Source organism: Sminthopsis crassicaudata, chromosome 2 (assembly GCF_048593235.1).
Source record: "Sminthopsis crassicaudata isolate SCR6 chromosome 2, ASM4859323v1, whole genome shotgun sequence".
In the NCBI taxonomy this organism is placed as follows: Eukaryota; Metazoa; Chordata; class Mammalia; order Dasyuromorphia; family Dasyuridae; genus Sminthopsis; species Sminthopsis crassicaudata.
This window is the reverse complement of record NC_133618.1, coordinates 385,312,691-385,335,723: the sequence shown is the minus strand read 5'-3', so window position 1 is coordinate 385,335,723 and position 23,033 is coordinate 385,312,691. Positions and strand designations below refer to the sequence as shown.

General features: G+C 34.3%; 1 protein-coding gene across 2 annotated transcripts; it reads left to right on the top strand.

Moving 5' to 3' along the window:
* The first annotated feature begins 4 nt into the window (after positions 1 to 4).
* LOC141556733 (plasma serine protease inhibitor-like) lies at positions 5 to 19,372 on the top strand. Of its 2 annotated transcripts, none has more exons than XM_074291389.1 (5): positions 5 to 441; positions 4,638 to 5,337; positions 6,979 to 7,249; positions 13,970 to 14,135; positions 19,017 to 19,372. In XM_074291389.1, exons 2-5 carry the CDS (start codon positions 4,689 to 4,691, stop codon positions 19,242 to 19,244), a joined length of 1,314 nt encoding a protein of 437 aa, XP_074147490.1. In that variant the 5' UTR covers positions 5 to 441; positions 4,638 to 4,688; the 3' UTR covers positions 19,245 to 19,372. The 2 variants fall into 2 exon arrangements, with proteins under 2 accessions (XP_074147490.1, XP_074147491.1); XM_074291390.1 differs by having other exon boundaries at positions 275 to 465; positions 4,599 to 5,337.
* The last annotated feature ends 3,661 nt before the right edge of the window (positions 19,373 to 23,033 follow it).

Sequence of the window (23,033 nt, the reverse complement as noted above, 5' to 3'; positions counted from 1 at the left end):
AAAAGGGAGAGTGAGAATTTTGCCTAGGGAATCAACTCCCTTTCTCCAATCTTAGACTTTTTGCTGACTAAAATTATTTTATCTCCTTCACATACACCATGTGTTCCCCTTTGGTCAAAATGTAACCATAGAGATTTTATGCCTAACACATTTCTAACAGTATATAAAGGAGATACTAATTAGATCTTCTGGGTTGGGCATGAGTGGAGTTTGCTTTGGTTGGGTCTGTTATTGTATTTTTAAATAATAACTGCTGTGACCACCAACCAAAGACAAAAATCAGTACCCTGCTGGGAAGTGGAGGCAGGTTCCTCCTGGGCATACTGGTTAATCCAGAGCTCAGCGGGAGCTGGTATTGTGGGATATCTGGAATCAGTGTGCATCTTCCTAATACCTCACAATTATCAATCAACATCCATCTCCGTCAACTACAAGGAGTGTGTAAGTATGAACTGTGATTACTTAGTAAAAAGACTGAAGAAGGTTTATAGAATTTAAAAGAGGGCTCTGAGATTTAAGTTTTCCTGGAAATGTATTAAGAGTTGACTTTGAATAGGTGAGAACTGAGTTCATTCTCCCTAGGCTTATAATTTCTGTCTTGTTCATGTCTTAATACCTAAATCCATGCCTAACAATATGCAGGGGGGAAAAAGTAAAATAAAGAAAATATTCAAGGGATATTACCTCTAGACTAACTAGAGTGTTATCAGGAGATATCTGCCACCATCTATGTTATAAGATATTAACTTGTTAGCTTTACTTTTAAAAACTATTCCTAACAGATCACTGAGCTTGTAATTCTATGCCACTAGTACTTTGTATCTTGAGAACTAGAAAAGTCAGATTATTTTATATGTTTATAGGTTTAGAGATATAGACCCCTCTTCCCCAGAAGAGAAAAGATCTATTTTTTTAGCTACCTTCATCTATTTCCTGTGTTTTTTTTTTTGTTTGTTTGTTTGTTTTAACCCTTCACCTAATGGAGAGGGGAATGAAGGGGAAGCATTAGCCAAAATGCTTTTCCTTCCCTCTCTGTCTCTGAAGATCAAAACCCCTTTAGAATTCTTGCCTCTTTAAATAGTACTTTTAGGTTTTCTTATTATAGGTATAAAATCTTCTTAGTATTAAAATCAGATATCTATTCAGATCAATGCTAATACTGCTTATATGTATGCATCAAGATTGGGGGGGAAGGGAAAACACTTAAATGGGAAATCTAAGTTATTGAAGATTTTTATATACAACTTGAAGCTGCTCATAAGACTTAGTTGGGGACAGGGTTGGAAAGCCACATATTTAATAGGGGGAATATATGTGTATGTATGGGGGGGTGGAGGTGGGGGATGGGGGATGTCTGAAAGAGAGACGCACAGAAACAGAGAAAGACAGAAAGACAATTCTTCTGACCAGAAACAGAGAGAGATGGAAAGGCAGAGAGACAGACAGAGAGACAGAAACAGAGAGAAAAAGAAAGAAAAAGACAGAGAGGCAGAGAGAGATTCACACACACATGGAGACACAATGAGAGACAGAGATGGAAAGAAACAGAGAAACAGGGAGCGTGAGAGAGAGAAACAGAGACACACACACAGAGAAACAAAGAGATAGAGACAGAGATAAAGAGATACAGAAACAGAGACAGAGAAATTCAGAGAGACAGACACACAGAGAGATAGAACCAGAGCCAGAGTCAGAGAAAAAGACAGAAACAGAGTGCAATTTGGGGGATCAGATCTTCTGCCATATGCTTACCAGTAACTTTGGTGGTTAAACAAGGAAGGGAGAGGTAGCAATTTCCTATTTTCCAATTAGGAAACAATCTTCCCTAGGCTGGAAAAAGACATGCCCTAGAAGGTAATGAGCTGTTAGGGATGCTCTGCCCATGCAAAAGAAAGAGGAGTAAGTTCCTGGGACATACTAAAAGGTCAAATAAAGGAATAAGTGACAGTCCATAATATTATGCTCACTAGAATCACTTACATACAAATGTAGTTATATACAAATGCAAAAAAGAAAAAAAATAAACAGAATAGCCTATAAAATCCTACTAAAAGGAGGTAAATGTGTCATTTGGAGTTGATAGAATGGAATTTGTGACCATAATATGAAAGGAAAATAATAGATTAAAAATTATGGCAGCTTAGTATTAGATATTAAGATGTTATTATTGCTTTTGGGAAAGGAATAACCAGAGAAAGAACTTGATAAAGAACACTTAAATAGGGAACAATTTCCCTTTAGGGAAGAGAGGTAATATATAGATTATTCATCCTAACAAAATTAGATGAGTTTGGAAAACTAAACAGAATTACAAACTGAGTAATGAAGCAAAATACTTTTATGAAAAAGAAATTCCGTTTCTAAGCTCTTTTCTGCTAAAAGAAGAGAATCTGATAAAATATGACTTGCCTTATTGCTAACTTTATCTTTCAAAGGTACAGGGAGCAACAAGGAAATGGATTTTGACCAACAAGAAGTGATTTGTTGAAGTAGAAATCACAGGAATCTTAGAGAATGTCATCACTGTCAGAACTGATGATAGAAAGGCTAGATTTCCAAGGTTTCAGGAAAAGTGTAAATAAGATCCCAACATTCATGCTTTGCAAGAGGAATTGCTCAATTCTAAAGAGAAGTGATTTACTTATGGAGAAAAAGGAGTTTTCTAAAGATTGATGTCATTTTATAGATAAAAGAAAGCTAGGTGGTGCAGTAGATAAGAGTGCTGGTCCCATAAACAGGATGATCTTGCTTTAGATACTAGCTCTGTGATGTTGGGCAAGCCACTTACTGTTGTTTGGCTCTCTATCCTCAACTGAAAAAGAAGGATAATAATAGCTTCCTGAGTTATTGTGAGGAGGAAATGAGAAATTATTTATAAGTGCTCAACCCAGTGTCTGACACAGTAAATGCTATGCAAATATTGTTGTTATTGCTGTTATTACATCAATTGAGCAAATTGAATTTTTTAAAGGTATGTGTAGAAAATGGAAGGAAGGGCAAATAAATGAGGATGAATACAAAATTTTAAAAGAATAGATTCAGAAATGTTAAAGTCCAGAATGAATTTGAGTTGATAAATGTTAAGGACAATAAAAAGAGGTGCTTGTTTTTGTTGTTATATTGGGAACAGCAAGAAAAATCATAAAAGGGATAGAACTTCTATTCAGTATAAATGGGATTATAATTGCAGCTGACCTTAGAAAGATGGAGATTTCAATGCTTAGTTTGCTTCTGTTTTCTCTTTTATCTCTGTTGTCTTTTCTGTTTTTTTGTATCCCTTGCACTTAGCACAGTATTTGGAACATAGTAAGTCTTTAATAAATGTTCATCTATTGATTTACTAGTAATTGTTGGCACTCAATTCAAACTTTTGAACCTCAGTTTCTCATCTATAAAGTCAGAGTTTTGGACAAGTTGATCTATAAAATCCTTTCCAACTCTAAAATTCTCTGTTCTAACATTCCAAGTTAATAGTTTCCTTTTAACTCTAATATTCAATGTTCTAAAGTCTATAAAATGGTTTTTATGGCACTTTATAATTATTATTCTGTTTAATGCTTACTTTGCAAAATCTTTAAAAAAAAGAAAGACTCAAAGCATAAGTGGTGTCCCATACATCCCCAGACTTCTTTTGGTTTAGGAATCCGTAGAACCATTTTTTCCTGTCATACTTTCTTTTAATCCTTTCACTGTGGGGTAGCAATCTCAAAGCAAAATGAGAAAGAAAGCCTGAGGATGGATGAAAGCCACATTGGAATCAAACTTACTGCCCTCTTTACTTGGCATAGAGAAGAACAATGATTTTGATCCAGAAATCAAGAGTTCCTCACAAGAGAAAGAGACAATTCTGCCCAGAGAATCATCTTTTTATGTCTAGCAGAAGTTTATTTTGGATGTGCCTTAACACACTATCCTAACTTCTCATATCTCAATGAATAATCTTTATAATTGAAAAAAAACAGGCCATGGCAGTTGATATTTTTACACATACTGCCTTCTTAATGAAGCTATCTTCTTCCTTGACTTCTAGGATACTTCAGATCATTCATTGTTTTCTTCTTTGCCTCATCTTCCTTAACCCATCTCCCAAATGTGGGCCTCCCCAAGAAGTTAATTGTTAGCTATATATTCTTGTACATCTCATTCCTTCTCATGTCTTTATTCCTACTGACTTTCACATCCCTTTTGCCAGACCTGACTTTTTCCAGAGTTTGAGGTTCATTTAGTTTTTCTTATAGAATTTGGTTTTTTTTTAAGATATCGTACAGATTCACATTCAATTCAATTTATCATTCATATGATGTACCTACATTGCAATGGATATTATAGAAAGTGCTGGGGAAAATATGATTTTTTTATTTTATTAGATATTAAGTTTAAGTAGAGCATGGTCTCTGCCTCCATAGGACTCATAGTCTAGTAGGATAATATCATATGGTAAATGCATTGGAGAATTGCAAAATAAAATGCTAGGTGAAATCTGAGAAGGAAAGTTAATTATTAAGGGGTGAGATTAGGGAAGGCTTTTTGGAAGAAGTGTCATCTAAATTTTAAAGAATGGGGAAAAGCTTAATCTATAAAGAGAAAGGTACAGAAAGGTATTCCAAGCTTGACCTTTTATCTACTTTCTTTCTTAGGTCATTCTACTCTTCTGGTCCCTCTTCTTTATAGAATAAGAACAAGAAGCAATGAGATTCAAGTTATTTCTCTCTCTATTGCTCACCAGCATCCAAGCTGCTGGGGGCTGCCATGTTTCTCCCCATCGATTAGGAAAAAGTGCCTCTGATTTTGCTTTCCGAGGTATTCACAGTGCCAAAGATGCCTCACTCATCTGCAAGATGACAGAAAAAAATGCTGACTTTGCATTCACTCTATATAAGCAGTTAGTCTCTCAAGACTCTGATTTGAATGTTTTCTTTTCCCCATTGAGTGTCTCCATGATCCTGTCTCTGCTGACCCTTGGAGTACACTCTACTACCCGTACTCAGATCCTTGTGGGTCTGGGTTTCAATCTCAAGGAAATTCAAGAAGATGCAATCCACAAATTCTTCCAGAATTTGATTCTCAATCTCAACATGCCCAATCCTGAGCTCCAACTTAGCATGGGGAGTGCACTGTTTGTTGAAGAAAGATTCAGACTACTGGAAGAGTTCTCGCAAAATGTGAAGACCATGTACATGTCAGAAGCTCTCTCCATTGACTTCCAGTATCCTGTCAGGGCTCAGAAACGCATTAATGACTACATATCAGAGCAAACCCAAAAGAAAATCAGGGGTTTGGTCAAAAATGTTGATGCCAATACTATGATGATTCTAGTGAATTACATCTTCTTTAAAGGTAAGTAAGAGCTTTGGGTCTGGGTGGATGGCGGGGTAGCTGGTAGAGGAAGGATAAAATATTAATAATTATTAATATTGTTAAAAAATTTAAAAAGGAAATCTGGATTAACTTTCAAATCTCTATGTATGGAAATATTACCACCTCCTACTGAGGGAAAATATCTTGCAGACTTTATTTTTAAAAATTAATTTATTTATTTAATATTTTTATTTCTCCTAGTTACATGTAAAAAAAATTTACATTGTTTTTAAAACTTTGAGTTCCAGATTCTCTCCATGCTTCCCCACCCCCATTCTGAGTCTCCTTGAGAAGGCACATATACAAAACATTTCTATAAAAGTCATGTTGCAAAAAAAAAGAAGAAGAAGACAACCCTCAAGAAAAATAAGTTAAGAAAAAGTATGTTTCAATCTGCATTCAGACACAATAAGTTCTGTCTCTGGATATGGATAACATTTTTCATCATATGTCCTTCAGAGTAGTCTTGGATCATTGTATTGCTGAGAATTTCAAAGTCATTCATCAAGGATATGTTTTAAATATCTTCAGAACCACATTACATAAAAGAAAATTTTCCAGTTTTACATAACATTCATCTATATATTTTATCATCATATAGTAGAAAGAACACTGGAGTTTATTTCAAAAGACAAAGGATAGAATCCATGCTTTGACAAATTCACGCTCCTTAGCTATGTGACTATAAGCAACTTACTTTATTTCTATAACCTCAATCTCTTCATCTATTAAAGAAGAAAGAACAATAGGGTTGTCCTGGGGAAAGTGTTTTATTTAACCTTGTCTAGGAAAAAAAAAATTGAGTTCTTTTATGCTATGTTTATGGATAAGTGAGAGATCATAGAGTACATAGTATTACAATTAAGTAGATTTGGAACCAGACCCAACAAATGCATAATTAATTGTTCACACTGGAAAAAAATTCCTAATGGAATGCCTCATGGCTACAACCTTGTATCTACCTTTTGCAACTATTTATCATTCATGTCAAAATAGCAGGCAACACAAAGCATGGAGGCATATAATTAATACATTGAAAGGCAAGCTTTGGATCCAAAAAGGACCTTGAAAGGATAGAACAATAGATTGAATTGAATAAAACTCTATTTAACAAGGATTAACATGAATTTCTATACTTAAAGTGTAATGCATATAAAAATAAGCTTAAAATTTCATTTTTATCAATACAGAAAAGAAGTAATATGTTTAGATAAGAGTTCCTATAGGAAAAAAATATGACTACATGGATGGTAAGCTCAGGATGAGTCAACAGTATGACACAACAAGAAAGAGTCAATGGTATCCTGGTTCACTTTACGAGACTGATAACATCCAGATAAAATAGCATCCAGAGCTGCACAGTTCTGTACCTTGGTCAGGTCATATTTGAAGCACAATATTCAATGCTGTGTAGTACATTTTAGGAAAGACTCTTTGTGACATAGTCTTAATATATTAAGCTGTTAGGAGAGATGCAGTTCAAGGGGAGAAAAGATAATGTGAAATTATGCTCTGACTCAGATTTTCTTTTTCACAGAAGAAAACTTTTTTGACTCTTGGCTGAAGGTCTCCTTTTTTACTTTTGTTTTTGTTTTTGTTTTTTTGTTATTTGATCTTTAGCTTCATGGGAAAGAAATTTTGATCCTAAAAGAACTAAAGAAGAGAATTTCATTGTATCAGAAAAGACAATGGTGAAGGTCCCCATGATGATCCATGAAGACATACACTATTATTTCCGGGACAGGAGCCTCTCCTGTAGTGTGCTACAAATAGCTTATGCAACAAATGAGACAGCCTTGTTTGTTCTTCCTGACCAAGGGCAGATGAAACGTGTGGAGGCTGCCCTAACTCAAAAAATTATGAAACGGTGGCTCAAGGGACTCAAAAAGAGGTACTGTTCAGATCATTAGCAAATCAGCAATTGATGACTTTACTTCAATTCATACTTGTTTATTGAGTCTTTATTCCTATACTGAAATCTGTCACATGGAGGGGTCAGCCATAAAGGGGTAGGAAGAATCATGGCATATAGAATGTTACATTAAAAAAAAAACCTATGAAATTCTAAGCCACAAATCATAGAATGTTATAGACACTATGGAAATATGGGAGACATTAGAACATAGACTGTCAGAACACTGAACCATGGGCTATTACAGGTGGATGAAGTATCAGAGACAATTGTCTGAAATTTTGATTTTGTGGGCAGGATATCTGATATTTTCCCTGCAGGTAGAGAAAAATGACTTGCTAAAGCTTATGCTTTTTACCAATGAACCAGACTATAATGAAATATTCATGTTAATTTTTACCACATTTTTTAATAAAAAAAAATCAGGATTTCCAAAATGCTTTCATGTTTAGGCCTCATCAAAATGAACTTTGACTTGAGAATCTTAAATTTTAGAGAGATAATATGGGGTAGTAGTAAGAGCACAGGACGAATATAGACCAAAAGTTATATGATATATGTAAATTACCACTGGTATTATCATCATTGTAGTTTTTATTAATAATGCATCAATAAGCCTGGGCAAGTCATTTTATTTCTCTGTAGTTTTTGACATTTTTAACATCCCCTTCTACTGGATATTTTTTTCTTCCTTTGGATTCAGAATGACCACACCATCCTGTTTCTCTTCTCACTTCAAATGGCCTTCATATTCTCATTTTCTCTCTCTCTCTCTCTCTCTCTCTCTCTCTCTCTCTCTCTCTCTCTCTCTCTCTCTCTCTCTCTCTCTCTTCAAGTGTTTTTCTTTGGTTATTACTTCTTCTCTTAGTAATTTCATAGAAAAACTGATAAATTTCACTCCTTCAAGTACTACTACTTCAACTTTTAATGTTACTTGGTTTTCTGGATGATGTATCTACATCCATATTGATCTTTAGCAGTATATAAGCTGAATTCATAGTGTTAGCTCTACCACCCATCTCTTGAAAACATCCAACTTGGCATGACTAAGCATGTAAATCACTGAACTACTGTTACTGCATAATTATAAATTTCTCTAAGCTCATAATCTAGATTTCTCAATGCTCTGTCATTTCAAAGCTAGGACCTCCAGTTTGTGAATAGGGCTATTTGTCTTACTGTCACTAAGGCCTCTTTTGGAAAATATAACTAATTTCATGTGTCTGTCATTCAGTTACAAGACTGCTCCCAGTAACACTAAAATGAAATCCTTATGCAAGATAAAAGACTTTTTGAGTCAATATTGACCAATGCTCATACATATGTCTGCAAAAAAGGTAATTAGTTCACATTCTGCTTCCCAAGGAGGCCTTCAATCCTTTATAGGTGACTTAGTACTCAGTTTTTACTGTTCTGGTAATAGTAGTAATCATGGTAAAAACAGTAATCATGTTATATAAATAAGATCAGAGGAAGAAAAGATACAGAGGCATTAGAAAGAGGAGGATGATTCATAATTCTGCGAACCTACTAACATTGGGAATGGGTTAAATAGACAACATTACATGTATACCATGAAGAGTATAGCACCCTCCTTAATCTATGAAAAAATAATGGGGGAGGGATGGGCAGAGGGGAAAGATATTATTCAGTCAGAATTCCTCCATATTACTCTTATCTCTGAAGATTTAATCAGTCACATTATTTTTAAAACTAGCTTGTTTCTAGGTGAAGAGCAATGTAATAGGTTTAGGGTCAATATGCTCAGTCCTCTTTGCTATTTTATATATTTTATAATAGACAGCAAGTTACTAACAACCACAATAATTCACAGCCTTTACTTTGGAGAATCTCTAACTTTTTGATATTTTGCTCTCTGTCCTAATTTAAATTTTGTGCTCTTTCAACTAATCTCTGGTTTCTATATGCTTAAGTAAAAATAAAAGAATAGGAAATATTTAAGCAAAAAAAAGTTAACAATATATATTGTTGTGTCTGTAATTAAACAAGCTTGAGAAGAAGATCCTGGAGGAAATGTAGAATTTTTGGCCTTTTCAAGGATCTTCAATCCTTGAAGGTGAATACAACTGGTAGCTTCAGTATGAGTTCTCTGTTTCAAGAAAGAACTGAAAATCCCTGCTTACTGGGAGCCTGTTCACCCACTTTGATAATTTCTGTCTAAATCGCAACACAATTCTCCCTCTCCCTACTTCTCTAGACCAGAAATTGAAGCTTCTTCTTTCACTTGTCACACCTTTAGGGTGTATTCTTTTCAGTTCAATTTATGGGATCTTGAATAGGGATGGCAGCCCTTTTTCCCCTAAGGTGTCTATTACTTAGTATGCAGTCCCTGTTACTTCCTTTTATTCTATTCCACTCTATGTATCTCTTTTAAACCTCTTTAGCACAATCCAAATCCACCTTCATCTTTAGAGATTTCAATTAGAAGTTCATTCACATTGTTCTCAGGGTTGAGAGTGAATGCTGAACTACATAAATCCCAGGATTCCAGTTAATTGTCTAGTCCCTGTTATGTCTTTCAAACTCATGGCTACAAACTACTACCAAAATTTTTATCTCAACTCATAATCTCTCCTCTGAGTTCTAGACCTCATGTTTCAACTAACTGCCTTTAGCAACTCAACATGACCAAGATTAAATTCATTATTTCTTCTTTCCCCTATTCTGGTTTCATTTTCACTAATTCCATTTGTATTGACACATCATTCAGTTCTTTATATTTGTAATCTTATAATCACCATTTTCTTTGACTTTATCTCTTTTTCTCATCTCTCAAATGCAATGCCATGAATTATCAAATTCTATTAAATTCAGCTCTTCCATAGTTCTCATATCCAGTTCCTCTTTTCTATTCTTATTTCAATACCTTTGGAATAGGCCCTCATTATTGCCTATTCAGGCTATTGTAATAATCATTTTCCAGATGTTTAATTCTAATATATCCTTTATAATATTTCCTGAATAATCTTAAGTATAGATCTGATCATTCAGTTCCTTAAAAAACTCTGCATTGGTTCTCTGTTGTTACAAAGTAGAACAAATTTCTTTGACACATATCCCTAGCCTCATATAAAATGGTGCCACCTTACCTTCTCAATATTATATCATATCATTCCTCTATACATACCTTGTATTACATCCAAACAAAATAAGATTAAAAAAATAGGTGAATATAATAGAAATACTGACTTCTTCTCTCCTACTTTCCCACCAAAATTATTAAATAGCAGATGTAGCAAAGTATATGGCGGGCTTTAGGGTGCATAGTTTCATAGGGAGATAAGATAACAAAAATAGATAAATCTCTACCTCTCTCCACTCCCAAAGAAATATTATTCACCCATGCCTTATAGCTTTGCTCCAATTAATCCATATACCCAGAATATCCACAGTACTAATTCAAATATTGAATACTTATTGATTATTTAAAGCCCATCTTTTATAGAAAATCTTTTCAGATATTACTGATTTGCACTGACCTTCCAGATCTAACATCACAAAATAACTCACTTTGTGGCTCTCAAATATGTATGTTAGGAATTATCACCATTATTGCTATTTTTACTGTTGTCTTATCTCCCCACAAGACTATGAATTCTTTGAGGGCAGGAACTCTACCCTAAGTCCAACAGAATACTTTGCTACATAAATTTGGTGGGGAAGTGGGAGAAGAGAGGGCAGTATTTCTATTCCACTCACCTATTTAATCTTATTTTCTTTGAATAATATGCCCTTTCCTGACTATGTTCTAATAATGAGTCATATGACATCAAGTGTCAGATATATATGTAAGGTTTAATTGTTCTCTTTAAATTAGGACATATTTTGGGATTTAAGAGAAAATAGATACGTGGAGTAAGGTTGCTGACTCTATCATGATATTGTTTCATGTGAATTACTCATATTCTCCACTTATTATTTTCTGTCTGTGTAGATCCTGGTATTTGGTATCTTTCCCAGCAGGTTTATATTCTCTCTTTGTTTCCATTTTAAATCTTGTTTATAATTTATCAGGGTTATAATTTTCAAGGTAAATATAATTTGCTAGATCTTATTAAATGTGACTATCATTTCTGTATCTTGAGTCACCACTTCAAAACCCAAATCTCCTTCTTATATACCTGACTTTCTTTTTCAAAGAAGCAGCTGGGCTAAGAGCCCTATGTGTTTTCATTAATTCTTCAGTTTCTTGCCCAGAATATTATATTCCTTACAAATAATTTCTAGATTCCTCTTGGCAATATCATCAGAGCACAAATGAATCAATTGAATTGGGTAAATCCTAAGAGACTAAATCATACGATGGGAAAATTGGGTTTCTTTCTATTGTTCATGTCAAGTCCATTTTTTTGTATTGATTTAGGGAGCTTCTTTTTCTACTTACTGGATGGCCTTTTCTTCATGACATCTATGTATTCTTATCATCAGTTTTTCTAACAACTGTCTTTCTCTTCAGAGATTCCAGATCCAACCCCACTATAAAATTCTTATAATTATTACAAAGCTCCATAGATTCAATGGCCTTCCTCAACCTTTCTCTTTATGCCATATACTTTCACTCTCAAACCATCTGAGAAATTTTCTTTCCTTTTCCCCCTTCATGTTCTTTTTCTGAGATCAATTTTTTTTTATTCTTTTTGGTTACTTTAGAGTTGGACTCAATTACTGGGCACTCTTGTATGAGGCTTAATACTTATGTAATAAAAAGCACTTCCCAGATGTCCAAGAGACTGGATCTCTGTGTCCACTTCGTTTCTCCCATCCTTTCTCCCCTTTTCACACCATGAGGTTTGTTCCTTGGCTATCAATCTAAAATTAGGAGACTCTTGCATAAATGAAATTAAAGCAAAAATTCCCTTAAGTTGCTGTGTACAAGGTTTTATGAAGAAATCAGTTTCCAGATGTTTCTTTTGTCATCTTAGCTTATCACACTTCAGATACATTCAATTGCTGTCATGTCCTCTCCTGTCTCATCATCTTCATTTCTCTGAGCATCAATTTTTCCACTGAATTTGGGAAATTACTATTTCTAATTATAAATTGAACTCATTATCTTTTCTCCAAACTCTTACTTCTTCCTTAACTTTCTTGTTATTTGGAAGGCAGCACCATCCTCCATGTCACACAAGTTTTCAATTTAGGTATCATTCTTAGGTCCTCACTTTTCTCCAAACAGAATGATGGCTGGTATCTTACCCTCAAATCTCTTCCCACTTGAGCCCATCTTCTACTCACCTATCAAATTAATCTTCCTAAGCATGTCTGACAATGTTTCCACTCCCTTCCCCATTCAATCAACTTCACTAGCTACCTATTGCCTCAAATACAAAATCATAGTTTTGGTTCTTAAAGTTTTTCATAACCAGGCTCCTTTGTACTTTTCTAATCTTTTAAACACCACATTCCCATACTCCAGTGACACTGACATCCTCTTTGTTCTTTGCACAAGAAATCCCAACTCCTAACTCTGACAATTTTCACTGGCTGATATCTGTTCTCATCATAGCCTCATGGCTTCCTTGATTTCCTTCAAGTCTAGCTAAAATCACACTTTCTTTTTTTAATGGTATTTTATTTTTTCAGATGCATGCAAAGATAGTTTTCAACATTTACCTTCAGAAATCCTTGTGTTCCAAATTTTTCTCCCTCCATTCTCCCCAAGACAAGCAAGTAATCTGATACAGGTTAAATGTATGCAATTCTTCTAAACATATTTCCATATTCATGATTCTGCATAAAGAAGAAGTCAGGTCAAAAGGGAAGAAAAAAAAACATGAGGAAGGGAAAAAAACAAGCAAGCAAACAACAAAACAAAACAAAAAGATAAAAATAAAAAATTCCACTGGAAAAAGAAAGTTTTTTTCAGTCAGTGTCTTCCCTCTGAAAGGATCTACCATTTACTACATATATATATATATAAATATTATGTCATAAATATCTATTATAATTAAGTTCATGCTAAATATATTAATGTTAATATATTATCACATTAGAGAACCTGTGTTTATAACATTTTTTCCATAATTATTTGGATTTTATCTCTTTCCTTAGACTATGAGTTCTTTGAGATCAGGGACTATCTTTTATCTTTCTTTTGTATTTCCAGCATTTAATACAATGTCTGTCACATAATAGGCACTTAATAAATATTTCTTTACTTGACTTCCAGCTCTAAGGTTTTATGTCCAAAAGATTCCTCTGGTTTTCTATTCTGTGAATCTTGAAGTCAAGACCATGAGTAAAACATTTAGAAGGGCTTTCCTCTTTAGAAAAATAATAGGAGTGTCCAGTTGTGAGGCAATGAGAAGTAGAATTTAGAGGAAGAGATGACTGAGTCATCTTGAGTCTTGGAAAGCAAAATTTCTGAAGTGCAGTTTTGTGAGAAGATAGTTGTAATAATCAATACCTTGTATAGTGGGATTTACAAAGGTTTTTGAAGGAGAATAAGGAAAGACAGTACCATAGCCCATCCATAAACAAATGATTATTTTATGCCAAGAACATTGGACTAGAGAAGTTTAAAAACTTTGGTGCTAGTCTTTGAAGTAGCACTAACTGATGGCACCAACATTGAACAAATCATCAATTCCTATGGGCCTTGATGTTTGCATCTGTGAAATGATGGGTTGACTGAGAAGACCTCTTAAGCTCTTCTGGTTTTAAATTTTCTCTTTCCAGAGCTATGGAATTACGCATTCCAAAGTTATCCCTTTATGGCAAGTATGAGCTGCAGAAGATACTTCCAGCCCTGAAGATTACGAATATCTTCTCTAAAGAGGCTGATTTCTCTGGCATCATCGACTTGAACAACAAACCTAGCCATCTGACCCCTCTGATTACTCAAGTATGTTTGTAAATGTTAGAATTTCCATAATTGTGACATAAATGTTTTTGTGTATGTTTTTTTGACACTTGTGGCTAGGGATAAGTTAAGCAAATAGTATTAGGTATAATGTCCAGAAGGTACTAATGAAGAAAAATTTGTGATCTATAAAAATAATAGCAAACAATTTTGATATGATAATAGGCTGATATGATCAAAGGGAAGCTTAAGGTCTTGGATTGAAGAAAGATTCCAGATATTATTACATAAAGCTGGGAGGGATAACTAACAGCAGATTACAGTCATAACATAAAAAAAATCTTCTTAGAAGACTAGATCAATGGACCTATATAACACAACATTTAATAGGAATAAATATAAAATTAAATGTGGTGGAAGTATGGTGAATGTAGAAAAGAATTAGGAATTTTAGTGGAATTTGTTCTTAATATGAATCAATAATGCAATATGATAGCCAAAAAACCCAAAATGAAATTAGGTTACAATATATATGTAGCACATAGAAAATGAGATGTGATCATCCTATTGTATTCTACCTCTTATAGACCATATCTGAAGTATTTTGTTCATTTTTGGATGACATATTTTAGTTACTGAACAATGAGAAACTGGAAAAATTCCAGGAGATAATCAAAGTGGTAAGAGGATTAAAGACCATTATCATATTTAGCCTGAAAAATATTTAGCCTGAAAAAGAGAAGATATGAGATATCAAAATTATACTCAAATATTTGAAGGGCTACCAAGTAGAATAAATATCGAACCTAATCTACTTGATCCTGAAGGGAAGAATTGGAAATAATGCATGGAAGTTACAAGCAGGTAGAAATAACAATAAATAAATAAATAACATTTATATAGTGCTTTAAAGTTTTCACAGCATCTTATCTATGTCATCTCATTGGATCCTAATAACAATTTTATGGGATAAAAGCTTTTGTACTCATTAGAAAATTGAGACTGAGAGAGGTTAAATGACTTGCCCAGAGTCGCACAGTTAGTATGTATCCTGGACCATATTTGAACTCAAGTCTCCGGGACACTAAGTTCAATATTTTGACAAGCACTATTTAGATAGAAATTAGAGCTATTCAAAAGCTTAATGCATATAAATGCCCCATCACTAGAAGCCTTTGAACAGTGACTAAATAACCGTTTGTTATTTTGAAGATGGCATTGCTATCTAGATAAGTGTTGAATTAATTTATTTTTGAAGATTTTTCTGACATAGTGTAGTCTGAATTTGTATGGAATGTACATATTTGATGAGAAGCATTCCATGAAAATACTACTTTCTACTACATGTTTCTTTTATTAAGTCAAGTTGCTTCTGTTGGTTCAAAAGTTCTGGTGGACAGTAACATACAAGGATGAAATTTTAAAACATTAGCCAGTTCCACTTTTGCTTAGACCATTCCTTAATGAAATGAGCCAATCAAACATTTCCTATATTTTGATTCTATCATTTCAAGAGTCAGGTGGTCACTTTTATTTTGTTGCAAAAGCACAAATGTCACAGTGAAAATTATGGCTACCTATATCTTCTTTGAAGATGAAATACCAACTACTCCTCAATCTGTCTGTAAGTATTGATAATTATGCCAACTTATCTTCTAGATTCTTGAATAAGGCAACATGTTGTAGTCAAAAGAGCATGAAATCCCAAGTCAGAAGGCTTAGTTTTAAATCTTGGTTTTGCCTCTTATTTTGTGACCTCAAGAAAAAAAAATTCCCTTTCTGGGCTACAGTTTTCTGTACTATAAAATGATTAATTAGATTAGATGAAACAAAGTCTCAAAGAAAAGAAAATGACGTTTATTTTTTAATGAACAAAACTCCATTTTCTCTCCCTCTTACTCCTTATCTTGTGGGAAAAGAAAAACAAATTCCTTATAACAAATATGCAAAGTCAAGCAAAACAAATTCTCTCATTGGCTATGTGTCAATACACATATATGTATATATGAATATATATATGTTATGTGTATTTATGTTTCTATACATTATATATAGTAAATCTCAGTGGCTATCAGAATGTATTTTTCAATAGCTATAGGATGGTTAGAAAGAGGGGATGACTTGAGGGGAAAGATGTTTGACATTCATTTCATTGATTCACATACATACATGTATATATGCACATATGTATATGTAATGTATGCATATATAAACACATTATTTACATATAAACATATATAGATATATACATACAAACATATATTGCTGCACCCTGAGTCCACTGATTTTCACCCAGGAGAAGAATAGCATGTTTCATTATTGGTCTTCTGGAATTATGGATAGTCATCATCAGAATTCTTACAACTTTGAGTTGTTTATTTTTACAGTTTTATTGTTATAGAAATTATTCTTCTAGTTAATTTCATTTTATTCTCTATCAGTTTATGCAATTCTTAAAAACTCTTCATTTTTCTAATATTGATATCCTCATATATATTTCTTTTTCTTCTCACTTCATTTTGTATCAGTTTACATAAATCTTTCCATGTCTCTTTGAAATATTTTCCTTATTTGCTATACATTATATGAATATTAAATTCATATGCCACAATTCACAGTATCACACATTGAATATGGCAAAACTGGAACTAGGATCCAGATCCCCTTAGTTTTAATGTTTTTCTATTACAATACACTAGAAACACTTAATTTCTTCCTTGATCCCCATATTGAAAGACCTTGGTTTAATTCCCATTATTTTGTATAAAGAATCAGAGAACCTCAGAGTTGAAAAGGACCTCAGAGACTATCTAATTCAACCAAGACTTTCACTAAAACAAGGGTATGAAGATAAACCTTAGTTTTCACAGAAAATTATGCCACCAGAGCATAAGCTCTGTCTGGCTTTCCAGAATATAAACTCAATAAAAACTGGGTCTGTTGTCCAAGAACCAGTGTGATTAAACATGGATCTCCAGAACATCAGCCACCAGATGAGACTTTATTTCATTCCCAGAAATTCATGAAACCATCTATTAAGGTAGGTAGAGATTTTGGCATGTAAGTCTCTTCACATCTGACTATAGCCAGATAGTTTTGCAAGCTTATTCAATACTGTTCTCATTCATTTACTTAAAGTCTGGGTCCAACTGTCCTACTTGCTATCCCACCCTCACCTCTACATAACATTTTATCTCTTACCACTGTGTCTTATTATTCTTGATGGCTGGAATTCACTCCTTATTTTTACCTCTTAGATTCCTTAACTTCCTTAAAGTCTTATTTCAATTTTCACTTCTTACATGAGGCCTCTCCTGATCCTTCCTGTTGTTAATGTCCTATTCTTGCTCCAGGAAATTATATGATCTTATATTTACTTATCTGTATTTACTCTTTCTCTCGAACCCCAACAGACTGCCTAGATAGGGAACATGGCTTCATTGTTTGTCTTTGTGCCCAGAACTTAGCATAAAATGTGTTTAATTAATACTGAATAGGGTGATGATCATGTGAGTGGAAAAAAAGGGGGTCAATATTGTGAAAGTAGTTATAGAGGAGAAAGAAAGGGAGTGGTCAAGAATTACTCTATGATTGTGAATTTCAGTGGCTATAGGATGATGGCTCTTTTTATTTCATCTGTAAGATGATGCTATAGCAGTTCAAAAGAGAGAGCGGTGTGAGAGAAAGATGAACTCTGCTTTAGATGTGATGAGATTTAGAGGTGGAAGGGGTCCTTTTTCTTTATTTTTCAGAGAGAACCTTAGTCCAGAGAACTTGCCCAAAATTGATCTAGAGTCAAGAAGACTCATTTTCCTGAGTTCAAATCTGGCCTCAGACACTTATTAGCTGTGTGACCTTGTTTGCATCCCTTTCCTTATCCATAAAAGTAGCTAGAAAAGAAAATAGTAAATCATTTCAATACCTTTGTCAAGAAAATCCAAAATAGGGCCACAAAGAGGTATTGGATTGAACTGAAAGAGAACTGAAAAATGATTGAACAATAGATATGGGAATAAATTACATAGGGAAGATAGTTGAACTTATGGATTTTAATGTTATCAAAAGGTAGGAAGAATAGAGAAAAGGACCAAGATATCCCTGCAGTAAGTCTACATTTAGAGGGTAGAACATGGATGATGATCCCAGAAAGGAGAGTTGGAACCAACAAGATAAATAGGAAAGAAATAAAGGAAAGAAGTGTCATGAGAGCCCAAAGAACAGAAAATTTGTGAAAGGGGAATCAATTGTATCAAATGCTGACGGGAGGACAAAGATGAAAACTGAGAAGACTTCATGGGATTAATTACAATGACATTTAATGGGAAGTAATGGGATTAATTATGATTGCAATTAGTTACAATTAAAAAAGATCACTGAACCTGGAGAAATTACTGACAGTTGAGTTGAAAACCAGACTACAAGATAGAGAGAAGAATGAGAGGATTAAAATGCATAGATTACATAATCATTAGTTCCATGCACAAGTGAAACTAGCAAAATTGGGCTGAAATTCAGTATTATAAGAACAAAACAATAGTCTTTCTTTTCAAAACAACTAATATGAACTCACATTTTCATCATGATTTATTGTCTCTATTTGAGTGAGACAAGGTAGCTACTATTATGTTTGTTTTACATATATGGAAACTGAAGCTTGTCTAAAGTCATGTAGCTGGTGAAAGACACAATTGAATTTCAGAATTAAGTTCCTTGACATCTCCATGTCTAATTAAATCTCCTATATCATACTATCTTTCCTTTTGACTTATTTATTTTTTAAAAAATCTATTCTTGATCCTAACTATCTTTTGACCAAAGTGTTGCCATCTCTTGATATTTTCTCTTCTTAGGAACATGACTTCCTTTGTAGATTCTGTTGTTTCCTCTTCCACAGTGCCATTATACGTGTGTTTCTCCTTGCAGATTGTCCATGAGACTGGATTCGAAATGGACGAGTCAGGTCCACAAGTTGCTATTAATAGTAAGAGCCACGTCAAAGTCAGGTTGTCAACTGCTCGACACCACATGATGGAATTCAACAGGCCTTTTCTGATTATGATTCTTACTCAACCTAACCAGAGCATCCTTTTGCTTGGCAAAGTGGTGAACCCCAGGGAAGCAGAAGGGCTATCTGCTTCCACTCTGTCTTAAGCCTTTCCTCTAGAAGCAAGGGCAGCCACCTATCCACATGTACCTCCTGGGGGAGAGGGCAGCAAGGGAGGGTGAGGGTGGACCATTGTGCAGCTTCCTATGAATAAAGAGCAATGTATACATGCAAACTAATGGTGAAAGGTTGTTTTTTTATGAATCAGTTTTACAAAAATTGTCTAGTTTAATTTTTATAACGTCCAATAAATTAGATAGAGTAAGTAAAATGTTATCCATTTTATAGATGAGACAACTGAGACTGTAACTAACTGAAGAAGACAAATCTAATAAGTGATTGTGTAAAGATTTGACTTCTAGGCCTTTAACTCCAAAATATTCCAGTATGTCATAGTTGTTCCTTCTTTTGAATTAAGAAACTACTAATATTAAAAAAACAAACTATTTTTGAGGTAGAGAACATATCTTCATTTCACTGTCCCTCTAGTATACAACACAAGATCTTATATATAATAGGCATATTTTTTTAAAAGCTGAATAACCTGTGACATCAAAAATTATCTTTGAAACCTGGAGAGGTGAAGTGAGATATTGGAAATAATGAAAAAGAATAAGTTTAAGGAAAAATAAGTTAATTGTAGTTCAATATTTTTAAAATCCTATTGAAAGCACTGAGTAAAGGTGTTTTTGTAAGAAGGCAGTCTTCTTAGAGGCCTTATTCTCTCATTCACCCTCTAAGTGTGAATTGGCTGTCTGTCCAGAAGTTAATTCCCAAAGAGATCAGCTAGTACTGACATCTCATAGATAGATGCTTCTGGTTATAGATCATAGAGATTAGGAGGGGAGTTATGCTTCTCTAAAGGAGATGCTAAGCATTTATTAGCAGCTTATTTTTTAAATTTCTCTCTCTTCTTCAAGGGAAGAAGTTTTCAGGGAAATTATCGTAATATTTGCTAAACAATTTTGGGAAATGAGACCTAATTTCCTCATTGTAAAACTAGAAATTTCTTACAATGGAAGAAATCTAATGGATTCAGGACAGTTATGAGTGTCTGTGGGGGGGGAGGCGGGGGGGGATTATGGGGATGGGAGGTGACATGATGTTAGTGGTAGAGGGAAAGCTGAAAGAACAGTGTGTATAGATCTTTTGGTAATGTAAAAGGTACCAATCAAGTCATCTTTTCTAAGTAATTCTTCTGGAAAGGTCTTTTAAAAGAATGTCAGATAAAGAAATGATCAATAAAACGAAAAGAAATCATTAGTAATCTCCCCTATTCAGTCTAGTACTGAAAAATAAGATGTTCAAAAGGCTAGGGGTGCTCTGACTGGAGGCCAAAAGAAAATTGAAGTAGTTGCCAAGCAACTGTGAGTAGGTCATAGGACAAGAAAATGAAAACAAGGCCTACATTCAAAATATCTTGGTATTCTTCAAAGGCCCTGAACCCATGCATAGTCTCCACTAGCCTGTGGAAGTCATAAGTGGATGACACAGAGAGCTCTGAAAGGAAAGCTGGAGATGTGACAGAAATACTCAGGTGACCAGTGCTAGCAAACTCCAATATTCATCAGAGGAAGAAAGAAATAATAATGGAAACCAAAATGACAATCCATGAGGTGTCTGTGATATCTAATATCCAACTGGCGCTAATAAAGGCTGCAACAGATAAAAAATCCCAGTTGGTTATTGAAGGAAGGGGAGACATGAGATCAAGAGCAATACCTATATTGAGCTACTAGGAGGTGAAGAAACAGTATCCAGGAATAGAAGTAGAATGTAGGACTTGGTCCAAGGTTTGAGACTAGTTCCTTGTCTCAGGGCAGTGATAGAAGGAATTTATCTCTGGAAATTAAGATAAAAAACTTGCCACTCCATTTTGACCTGAGGCAAGGCAATGTAAAGATTGCAGAGGGGTCAAGATCACCAAATGCAAGAATTTGAGAAACAGTAGAATCTGTTGTTGGCACCAAATATAGTTCAGAAACCAAATCTGGAGACATAAAGAGACATACTCAATTTACTCATTTCCCATTACCTTCATGTTCTCAGTCACATACAAAGATGGTGAGATTCTTTGTCTTATCATCATCCACAAATGGATCACTTCACATTCATAAACTTTTCAGTTCCCTTATCTGGTCACAATTTATTGTCATTCCATATCTCTCTTTATCTTGTAACCCTAAATCATGCTCTTCATCTTCATTGTATCCTTCAATTTTTTTGGCCATTTAGTTCCCTTTCAGATAATTATCCTTGCCTTCTTGTCTTTTCTCCACCTTGGCCTCTTGGTGAACCACTTCAACTCTATCCTGTCTTTTTCTCATAAGTCTCTTATCCCCTAATCGTATTGCCAACCTTTCTCTACTTAGACTCAACCTCAAATTACTTCCACCATCCACCTACTCAAATGATCTTGAACAAAGCTGGAGGAAATTGAGCTCACACACACACACACACACACACACACACACACACACACACACACACACAGAGTCCTTCCGAATCCATTAGATTTCTTCCATTGTAAGAAATTCCTAGTTTTACAATGAGGAAATTAGGTATCATTTCCCAAAATTGCTTAGCAAATATTACCATAATTTCCCTGAAAACTTCTTCCCTTGAAGAAGAGAGGGAAATTTTAAAAATAAGCTGCTAATAAATGCTTAGCATCTCCTTTAGAGAAGCATAACTCCCCTCCTAATCTCTATGATCTATAACCAGAAGCATCTATCTATGAGATGTCAGTACTAGCTGATCTCTTTGGGAATTGACTTCTGGACAGACAGCCAATTCACACTTAGAGAGTGAATGAGAGAATAAGGCCTCTAAGAAGACTGCCTTCTTACAAAAAAGATGAAAAATCCCCTAAGATTTAGCCCTAATTTCTCAACTGAGAGCTTTGCTTCATATTTTATTTAAATCACAGAAAGTTTGGGTATCGTGAACTGATGTGAACAGGGAGTTCTCAGAGGATGATCTCAATTATTTAAATAAAATATGAAGCAAAGCTCTCAGTTGAGAAATTAGGGATAAATCTTAGGGGATTTGAGCAGAGATGAAAAGATTTGGAAGAACTATTATGGTAAATGGCATAATGAGTTGATTAGGGAATTGTAAAAGAAGTTTCTTGAAGCAGTTGAGATTATGTAACATAAATTCACAAACAAATAAATACAAAAAGAAGAAAAAATGTAAATGAAGAAAATAATTCACTAAAAATGAAAATTGAACAAATGGAAATGAATGAATCAATGAGACATCAAGAATTTTTTTTTATTATATATATATATATATATTTTATAATATTATCCCTTGTATTCATTTTTCCAAATTACCCCCCCTCCCTCTATTCCCTCCCCCCGATGACAGGCAATACCATACATTTTACATGTGTTACAATATAGTCTAAGTACAATACATGTGTGTGAATATCATTTTCTTGTTGCACAATAAACATTAGAATCCGAAGGTACACGCAACCTGGGCAGACAGATTGTAGTGCTAACAATTTACATTCCCCTCCCAGTGTTTCTTCTCTGGGTGTATCTACCTCTGTCCATCATTGATCAACTGGAAGTGAGTTGGATCTTCTTTATGTTGAAGATTTCCACTTCCATCAGAATACATCCTCATACAGTATTGTTGTTGAAGTATACAGTGATCTTCTGGTTCTGCTCATTTCACTCAGCATCAGTTGATTTAAGTCTCTCCAATCCTCTCTGTATTCCTCCTGCTGGTCATTTCTTACCGAGCAATAATATTCCATAACTTTCATATACCACAATTTACCCAACCATTCTCCAACTGATGGACATCCATTCATCTTCCAGTTT

Excerpts from the sequence above, each read along its gene's own strand:
- LOC141556733 (XM_074291389.1), top strand. The coding sequence starts at position 4,689 with ATGAGATTCAAGTTATTTCTCTCTCTATTGCTCACCAGCATCCAAGCT. Across the intron at positions 7,250-13,969 it reads CTCAAGGGACTCAAAAAGAG|AGCTATGGAATTACGCATTC; the intron begins GTACTGTTCAGA and ends TTCTCTTTCCAG. Across the intron at positions 14,136-19,016 it reads TGACCCCTCTGATTACTCAA|ATTGTCCATGAGACTGGATT; the intron begins GTATGTTTGTAA and ends TTCTCCTTGCAG.